General features: G+C 40.5%; 1 protein-coding gene across 1 annotated transcript; it reads right to left on the bottom strand.

Moving 5' to 3' along the window:
* Positions 1-418: 418 nt before the first annotated feature.
* Positions 419-3,075, bottom strand: LOC123120639 (uncharacterized). Its single transcript, XM_044540637.1, is given in 7 exon segments — positions 419-460; positions 562-791; positions 1,006-1,021; positions 1,183-1,230; positions 1,338-1,368; positions 1,784-1,829; positions 2,943-3,075. Coding segments are annotated over 7 exon segments (546 nt in total).
* Between the last annotated feature and the right edge of the window lie 7,536 nt (positions 3,076-10,611).

The following is a 10,611-nucleotide window of genomic DNA, read 5'->3' as shown; positions in this document are numbered from 1 at the left end:
AAAGGCTAGATGATTGTGCTAAAAATTTAAATTTTCTTAGCCATCCTTGTGAACTTTCCAATGGACGTCACTACTAGAAAAATGCTTACCAGTAGCGCTGCTTTTTTTGCTACCAGTAGTGCTGGCAGACGCGCTACTGCTACGGTGCTACAGCTACTTTTTAGCAGTAGCACTTGTTTGTCCCAGCGCTACTGGTAACTGAAGATAGCAGTAGCGCTTTTTTGTAACCCACGCTACTACTATCCTAAGTACTAGTAGCGTGCACTTTCCCCCACACTACTACTAGCTAATTAGGACTAGTAGCGTGCACCTTTTCCCCCACTCTACTACTAGCTAATTAGGAATTAAAAAAATAAAAATTAGATGTTGTACTCATGGATGGATATCAGAGACACATCCAGTGCAAAATAAACTAAGGTCACAGAACCATCTCAACTGAAAGGTCATAGAACCATCTCAACTAAAAGAGATCACAAGAATCCATTTAACATCATACGCACACAACCACCATCATGGAAACGTGGGTACCTTCCCTAGTGTTCACCACCAACCTAAACAAACCACTTCTTTAGATGTATCTACCAAGGCTCGAAGTTCAGACGCCGGCGGACCCGAATCCTCCCTCCCCCGGACGGTGGCGTCGAGGTCCTCCACCTCGGCGACCTTCGGCGTCACGATCACCTGGACGATCATCTGTGCGACGTAGTCGCCGGGCTTCACGGCGAAGTCCGCCTCTGAGTGGTTGAATAGCGCAAGGCCCACTAGGCCGCGGTAGTCCTCGTCGATCACCCCTGCGCCCATGTCGGGAAACTGAAAACTTGTTAGTACGCGTCAGCATCCAAATCTAGCTTCAGTACACTCTTAAGATGATACATTTACTACTGAAGAGCTCAATAAATGACAATATGATACATGAAACTGAAGGATAGATATTGACTTTACAAAATGCATTCTAAACCAGCTGACAGGCTATATAAATTCTACTCCATGCATTATAATGCTCACTTAGCTTCATGGGCATCTCAAACCAAGATCAATGTTAAGGAACTCATAACGCAATTAAAAAAACTTATCTGCAGATTCATAATTTATGAAACCACAAGCTTTACTTTTCATTATATATGGAGTTAATCTAGCCACAAAAATCCTGGTGAGTTTACTATTCTACATGGATAGCATCACGGTAGTCAACTTCGATAGTTCACATATATCATCTATAGTATAAATGAACTGCATGAAGTGAGTTTACATAAGAAGTCAAACGTGATGTAGTTTGTAGACCACAGAAACTAAATAAAAGCACTTGAAGCAACTTTGTCAATGTGGATACAACCTACAGACAATTTTTCTAGAACTCTGAGGTTGCAACTGTAAAGAACAAAAATATTGGCAAGGGCTTAAAATGATCAGTGGATCGCACAAGTACCATCTAGCAACTAATCGTGATGGGCAACAACTGTATTTTGCCTAAGAAATGTTCGAGTTATAAACTACCATGAATCATTTACCCAATCATTTTCCCATCTGGAGACAACTTTGTCCTCAACACTTATTTGCTAATAATGGGAGAAGTGCAGATAAGCAATTGCAAAAGGACAACTCGCAAGCACCTTGGCATGAATAAACCTCTCTTTGGCAGAGAAAGGATCTGAGTGTTTAGGCTTGCTGGTGGTGAAGTATTGTGCTGCCTGTGATCCATTAGTACTACAAGACAACAAAGTTGCAAGTTAATTTCTGAAAGCACTAAAAAAAGACTGAAGTTTTGTAAAGAAATTTATATTACCTTGTATTATAAACAGAAGAGCCAATGTTAGATGAAGGTAATGTTTCTTCCCAAACTCAGTTCACAAACATGTTGCCTAATGATTGAAAGAGATTGGTTACAGATGGCTCCCAGACTCTGACATCGAGGGTCAGAGACCTTACCTGCAAATATGATGTATTTATTTTGAAGTTATGTTCAGTTAATTAGTCATTAGCGACCCTAATGATACCATCAAACACAACTTGCTAATTATGTAATCAAATTTGACTGCAAAATATGCATGCAAAATAGGCAGAGTGCAGACACTTGTAGAAGTATAGGTGGCAATGTACACAGTTACACACACATATATAGGGACACCCAAATAGAAAAAATTACTTGTATCATCTTCAAAGAATGGCAGTGCTCTAAAGTTGAATCTCAACGAGTCTCCTAAAAAGTATGATGCATCCAAGCCACTACATCAATGACTTAAATAACAGTGCATGCTATTTTCTGCCAGGAAGATGGCCATGGGGATGGGGGTGCTTACCCAAGCTAGGAGCCATGGAAGCTTCAAATAGTTGTAGGTAGCACAATTCAGATAGCTAGTTGCAACCGATGGATGAACTATGTAACTTTTGTACATGGTCGTTCTGGAGACCAGGGCGCATGAGAACCTTGGGACTGTGATGTAGCTGCATATCTGTTACTTGATGGCCAACCCATGGGTTCAGGAAATTTCAGAACTAGAGGCTACAACTTGCACAACTGAAACTGAAACACTTTGCTAAACACCGGCTGGCACTGTTGTGTGTCATACACCGTTAGGTTGCATATGCTAAAGTAAAAACTCGATGGAGGGAGAGGAAAGTGGTGTTACAATATCCTAAGTATCCCTGTTTTGTTTGCCCACATCCCGCGACGAGACAATTTCAGTGCATGAATAATCCTCAAATTCTACTTCTCAAGACACGCATAGATATATTCAGGCATTATACAACAGGCAAAGAGGTAATGCAATCATTTTATTCCTACTCCTGAACCCATGAACCAAACAGAACAAGAAAACAACAACGACAACTTCCTTCAGATTCCTACTAGAACTTGCTCAATAAATACCACTAGTAATTAATCATCAGATGCCAATCGAATCCTCGACGTTGTCGTTAAGTATATTCTTATTTGTTTTACTCCATAGCCATCTGCCATTATGCTTATTCTTATTAAGCTAGGAGCCATGGAGGCGGAGGTTGTTGGCCCAGCACCGCATCGGAGCAGACGACGGCGAGCTCGACCATGTGCGGGCCATGGTGACGGTCCTCGTCCATGGAGGAGGGTGGCTGCTGCACCGAATTAAGGAAATAAGTGAGGGGGCCGGGGAGAGAAGGAAGAAGGTGAGAGGAGAGGGCATGAATCGAGGGAAGAGGAGAGCTCACCGCACCGGAGTTGGAGTCAGCCGAAACCCTAATTGCAGGGAGGGGTCGCGCGTGACCGCTTGCGGCCGCGAGGAGCGGATCTGGCCGAAGAGAAGGAAGCACCGTCATGAGGAGGGCTTGTCGGTGTGCTGCGCTCCGGCGAGGGCCACCGAAAGTAGCCGGAATCGTCCGGCGTTGGTGGCGGCAGCGAGGTTCGCGGGAGGCAGAGAGGCTGTTTGCTTCTTTCTTTTTTTTGAGCAATAGCAGAGGTTGTTCGCTGGGCGGTGTCTCCCTAATACAGAGGAGGTGGGCTGGGCTTAGTTATACCTCATGTAGTGACCCACGCTACCACTACATTGATAGTGCTAGCGTGGCCTAGCAAACCCACACTGCTAATATATCTTGACCTGGGGGTCTGGTGTGGTGCACTTACCAGTAGCGCGTCCGAGCAAAGCCAACACTACTGCTAAGTTATACCAGTAGCGCGTTTTGTACCCAAGCACTACTGGTACTTACCAGTAGCGTGGGGGCCCAAATAGGCGCAACTGGTAAAGTTTTACGTATAAGCATTTTCCTAGTAGTGCGTGGTCATTTAAATATCCAATGCAAATTGTTTCATGATCGAATCGTGTCCAAAAATTGTGATGACTTGATTTCCCTTGTGCATCATAATGAACTTAGTTTGCTTGTGGGTTATGAAGAAATGAAACGTATAACTAAGGATCTTCCAGAATTTGTCCTTGATAAAGTTCTTGATTTTGATCTAGAGGAAATTTATATGTATTGTGCGGTGAATTGCATTGAAAATCCTTATATTGCCAATTACATAAAGACAAAAAAACAAATAGAAGATGAAGAGAATACTAAAGAAAGGGAAGAGATTTCCCAATATCCTCCTATTCTTTCTTATGATGAATCAGGTAACAAGGAGGAGCTTTCTATTCAACCAATCTCATTAATAAGGAGCTCCAAAAAGAGGATTAAACCCACACATCATGCGAAGAAGAAAAAGAAAAGACGGAGAAGCAAAGGTAAAAAGGTATCCCTTCCAAATGATGTTGCTCCTACTACTCATTGTGATGATGATAATTGCTATACTATTGGTGCTATCCATTCTATTAATGATGAGATTTATTATGCTTATGATATGAAAAGGCCCAAGCTTGGGGATGCTATGTTTGATGAGAATGACATGTTTGAGAATATATTTTCTGCAATTAATGTTTGTCCCAAGCTTGGGGATGCTATGTTTGATGGAGATGTTATTTTTAGGGCCCCAAGTCTTGATGTGCAAATTTACTATGATGATAGCATGCCTCCTATTTATGATGATTGCAATATTTATGAAAGTGGGTTTGGAAGAGCGTAAACTTTAGGAAGTAGTGATCTCACTATTTTGGAGGGTGTTGAATCTTATTATAATGATAAAAGTGGAGTTGGATAGGTCATGACTTTATTTAGCAATGATTCCACTATCTTGGAAGAGGTTTCAATTGATTATGATGAGAACAAAGTTGCTACTTATGATGATTATTGTGATGACACTTATGCTATAAAAAGTAGTGATGATTAATAAAACTTGTCATGATTATGATTACCCTTTTTCTGAACATTACTCTTTTAATGTGGAAACAATTTATAGTATTCGAGTTTCTTATGATACTCCCACTATTCATAAGAAGAAGTTTGCTTATGTGGAGAGTAATAAAATTTATATGCTTTTGCATCATGAAAATAGTGTTTTATGTGATAGTTATATTGTTGAACTCATTCATGATGCTACTGAAATTTATTATGAAGGAGGAACATATGCTTGTAGGAATTGCAATAATATCAAGTTTCCTCTCTATGTGTTGAAAATCTTGAAGTTATGCTTCTTTTACCTTCCTATGCTAGTTGATTCTTGCTCCATAAATTATTTGCTCACAAAATCCCTATGCATAGGAAGTGGGTTAGACTTAAATGTGCTAGTCATATTCTTCATTATGCTCCCGTTATGTTTCAATTCTTATCTCTTATGTAGGCATCATTGAATTCATCATGCCTAGCTAAAAAGGCATTAAAGAAAAGCGCTTGTTGGGAGGCAACCCAATATTTACCCTTACTATTTTTGTGTGTCCACATGATTAAGCTACTGTAGTAATCATGTTTTATAGATTTTTTTCAATAAATTGCCAAGTAATACCTTTAGGATAGCCTACGGTGATAGTTAATTTGATCTTGCTGAAAAACAGAAACTTTTGCGCGCATGAAAATAATTTTCATAAATCACAGGAACGTGCTTTTCAGTTTATTCTTTTTGCAGAAGATTAATAAACAAATTTCTTAGTACTTCCTAATTTCTCAGAATTTTTGGAGTTGCAGAAGTATTCGAGAGTTACAGATTACTACAGATTGTTCTGTTTTTGACAGATTCTGTTTTCTATGTGTTGTTTGCTTATTTTGATGAATCTATGAGTAGTATCGGAGGGTATGAACCATAGAGAAGTTGGAATACAGTAGATATTACACCAATACGAATTTAGAATGAGTTCACTACAGTACCGAAGTGGTGGTTTTATTTTCTTATACTAACGGAGCTTAGGAGTTTTCTGTTGAGTTTTGTGTTGTGAAGTTTTCAAGTTTTGGGTAAAGATTCGATGGACTATGGAATAAGGAGTGACAAGAGCCTAAGCTTGGGGATGCCCAAGGCACGCCAAGGTAATATTCAAGGATAACCAAGAGCCTGAGCATGGGGATGCCCCGGAAGGCATCCCCTCTTTCGTCTTTGTCTATCGGTAACTTTACTTGAAGTGGTCTTTTGTTTTCTTTCGCTAACGGAGCTCACGAGATTTTCTGTTGAGTTTTGTGTTGTGAAGTTTTCAAGTTTTGGGTGAAATATTAGATGGGTTATGGAACAAGGAGTGGCAAGAGCCTAAGCTTGGGGATGCCCATGGCACCCCCAAGATAATCTAAGGACACCAAAAAGCCAAAGCTTGGGGATGCCCCGGAAGGCATCCCCTCTTTTGTCTACTTCCATTGGTAACTTTACTTGGAGCTATATTTTTATTCACCACATGATATGTGTTTTGCTTGGAGCGTCTTGTATGATTTGAGTCTTTGGTTTTTAGTTTACCACAATCATCCTTGCTGTACACACCTTTTGGGAGAGACACACATGAATTAGGATTTATTAGAATACTCTATGTGCTTCACTTATATCTTTTGAGCTAGATAATTTTGCTCTAGTGCTTCACTTATATCTTTTTAGAGCACAGTGGTGGTTTTATTTCATAGAAATTATTGATCTCTCATGCTTCACTTATATTATTTTGAGAGTTTCTTAGAACAGCATGGTAATTTTCTTTGGTTATAAAATTAGTCCTAATATGATGGGCATTCACGATGGGTATAATAAAAACTTTCATATAGAGTGCATTGAATACTATGAGAAGTTTGATACTTGATGATTGTTTTGAGATATGAAGATGGTGATATTAGAGTCGTGCTAGTTAAGTAATTGTGAAATTGAGAAATACTTGTGTTCAGGTTTGCAAGTCCCGTAGCATGCATGTATGGTAACAGTTGTGTCACAAATTTGAAGCATGAGGTGTTTCTTTGATTGCCTTCCTTATGTGTGGAGGTCGGGATCGCGCGATGGTTAACTCCTACCAACCCTTCCCCTAGGAGCATGCGCATAGTGCTTGGTTTTGATGACTTGTAGATTTTTCAATAAGTATGTGAGTTCTTTATGACTAATGTCGAGTCCATGGATTATACGCACTCTCACCCTTCCACCATTGCTAGCCTCTCTTGTGCCGCGCAACTTTCGCTGGTACCATAAACCCATCATTTACCTTCCTCAAAACAGCCACCGTACCAACCTATTATGGCATTTCCATAGCCATTCTGAGATATATTGCCATGCAATGTTCCACCGTTCCTTTTATTATGACATGCTTCATCATAGTCATATTGCTTTGCATGATCATGTAGTTGACATAGTATTTGTGGCATGGCCACCATTCATAATTTTTCTTACATGTCACTCTTGATTCATTGCACATCCCGGTACACCGCCGGAGGCATTCACATAGAGTCATATTTTGTTCTAAGTATCGAGTTGTAATTCTTGAGTTGTAAGTAAATAAAAGTGTGATGATCTTCATTATTAGAGCATTGTCCCATGTGAGGAAAGGATGATGGAGACTATGATTCCCCCACAAGTCGGGATGAGACTCCGGACAAAAAATAAAAAAAAAATAAAAAAAGAGGTCATAAAAAAGGAAAGGAGAAGGCCCAAATCAATAAAAATGATGAGAGAAAAAGAGAGAAGGGACAATGTTACTATCCTCTTTCCACACTTGTGCTTCAAGGTAGCACCATGATCTTCATGATAGAGAGTCTCTTATGTTGTCACTTTCATATACTAGTGGGAATTTTTCATTATAGAACTTGGCTTGTATATTCCAATGATGGGCTTCCTCAAATTGCCCTAGGTCTTCGTGAGCAAGCAAGTTGGATGCACAACCATTTAGTTTCTTTTGTTGAGCTTTCATACATTTATAGCTCTAGTGCATCCGTTGCATGGCAATCCCTACTCACTCACATTGATATCTATTGATGGGCATCTCCATAGCCATTGATACGCCTAGTTGATGTGAGACTATCTTCTCCTTTTTGTCTTCTCCACAACCACCATTCTATTCCACATATAGTGCTATGTCCATGGCTCGCGCTCATATATTGCGTGAAAGTTGAAAAAGTTTGAGAATACTAAAGTACGAAACAATTGCTTGGCTGAAACCGGGGTTGTGCATGATTGGAGCATTTTATGTGACGAAGATGGAGCATAGCCAAACTATATGATTTTGTAGGGATGAGCTTTCTTTGGCTATGTTATTTTAAGAAGACATAATTGCTTTGTTAGTATGCTAGAAGTATTATTATTTTTATGCCAATATTAAACTTTTGTCTTGAATATTTCGGATCTGAACATTCATGCCACAATAAAGGAAATTACATTGAAAATATGTTAGGTCGCATTCCACATCAAAAAAATTGTTTTTATCATTTACCTACTCGAGGACGAGCAGGAATTAAGCTTGGGGATGCTAGATACATCTCCAACGTATCTATAATTTTTGATTGTTCCATGCTATTATATTATCTGTTTTGGATGTTTAATGGGCTTTAATATGCTATTTTACATGATTTTTGGGACTAACCTATTAACCTAGAGCCGAGTGCCAGTTTCTGTTTTTTCCTTGTTTTGAGTTTTACAGAAAAGGAATACCAAACGGAGTCCAATTGACGTGCCAATTTTTGATATTTTTTATGGACCAAAAGAAGCCCCCGGAGTAAAAGAGTTGGCCTAGAAGAGTCCCGAGCCATCCACGAGGGTGGAGGGCGCGCCCTACCCCCTGGGCGCGTCCCCCTATCTCGTGGACGACTCGGAGACCCCCCTGACGTGAGACCGACGCCAAAAATTCCTATAAATACAGAAACCTCTAGAAAATAACCTAGATCGGGAGTTTCCGCCGCCCCAAGCCTCTATAGCCACCAAAAACCAATCGGGGCCTTGTTCCGGCACCCTGCCAGAGGGGGGATCCATCACCGGTGGCCATCTTCATCCTCCCGGCGCTCTCCATGATGAGGAGGGACTAGTTCACCCTTGGGGCTGAGGGTATGTACCAGTAGCTATGTGTTTGATCTCTCTCTCTCTTGTTCTTGATTTGGCACGATCTTGATGTACCGCGAGCTTTGCTATTATAGTTGGATCTTATGATGTTTCTCCCCCTCTACTCTCTTGTAATGGATTGAGTTTTCCCTTCGAAGTTATCTTATCAGATTGAGTCTTTAAGGACTTGAGAACACTTGATGTATGTCTTGCATGTGCTTATCTGTGGTGACAATGGGATATTCACGTGATCTACTTGATGTATGTTTTGGTGATCAACATGCGGGTTCAGTGACCTTGTGAACTTATGCATAGGGGTTGGCACACGTTTTCGTCTTGACTCTCCGGTAGAAACTTTGGGGCACTCTTTGAAGTTCTTTGTGTTGGTTGAATAGATGAATTTGAGATTGTGTGATGCATATCGTATAATCATACCCACGGATACTTGAGGTGACATTGGAGTATCTAGGTGACATTAGGGTTTTGGTTGATTTGTGTCTTAAGGTGTAATTCTAGTACGAACTCTAGGATAGATTGAACGGAAAGAATAGCTTCGTGTTATTTTACAACGGACTCTTGAATAGATAGATCAGAAATGATAACTTTGAGGTGGTTTCGTACCCTACAATAATCTCTTCGTCTGTTCTCCGCTATTAGTGACTTTGGAGTGACTCTTTGTTGCACGTTTAGGGATAGTTATATGATCCAGTTATGTTATTATTGTTGAGAGAACTTGCACTAGTGAAAGTATGAATCCTAGGCCTTGTTTCAAAGCATTGCAATACCGTTTGTGCTCACTTTTATCATTAGTCACCTTGCTGTATTTATAATTTCATATTACAAAAACCTATATCTACTATCCATATTGCACTTGTATCACCATCTCTTCGCCGAACTAGTGCACCTATACAATTTACCATTGTATTGGGTGTGTTGGGGACACAAGAGACTCTTTGTTATTTGGTTGCAGGGTTGTTTGAGAGAGACCATCTTCATCCTACGCCTCCCACGGATTGATAAACCTTAGGTCATCCACTTGAAGGAAATTTCCTACTGTCCTACAAACCTTTGCACTTGGAGGCCCAACAACGTCTACAAGAAGAAGGTTGTGTAGTAGACATCAAACCCTCCGTGATGGTGTCTAGATTCGATCTGGTGGTTCTGGAACTCGCGGCGGCTGGAATTGATTTTAGTCGTCTCCCTAGGGTTTCTGGAATATTGGGGTATTTATAGAGCAAAGAGGCGGTTAGGGAGGCCACCGAGGTGGGCACAACCCACCAGGGTGCGCTTGGGCCTCCAGGCGCGCCCTGGTGTCTTGTGCTCACGTCGGGCTCCCTCTTCGGTACTTCTTTGGCCCACTGGATATCTTCTGGTCAAAATAAATCCACAAAAAGATTCGCTGCGTTTGGATTCCGTTTGGTATTGATTTCCTGCGATGTAAAAGAACATGCAGAAAACATCAATTGGCACTTGGCACTATGTCAATAGGTTAGTGGCAAAAATGGTATAAATGACTATAAAATTATTGTTAAACATCCAAGAATGATAATCTAAGAGCATGGAACAATCAAAAATTATAGATGCGTTGGAGATGTATTAGTCGCCAGGGACAAAATCAACTTGTTTGGTATCATCAGCCGACTTAAACTTCAACAATGGATCCTGCTCATTAGTGGGCTTCTTCAAAGGGGTCATATCATCCGGGTCAACATTATCCTTGTAAAATTTTAGCTCCTCAGTACCACAAGCTGATTCTGCACAAGCTGCATCTCCTTCCTCACATTCCAAGG

This window comes from Triticum aestivum, chromosome 5D (assembly GCF_018294505.1).
Source record: "Triticum aestivum cultivar Chinese Spring chromosome 5D, IWGSC CS RefSeq v2.1, whole genome shotgun sequence".
Lineage (NCBI taxonomy): Eukaryota > Viridiplantae > Streptophyta > Magnoliopsida > Poales > Poaceae > Triticum > Triticum aestivum.
This window is presented reverse-complemented; position numbering and strand designations above follow the sequence as displayed.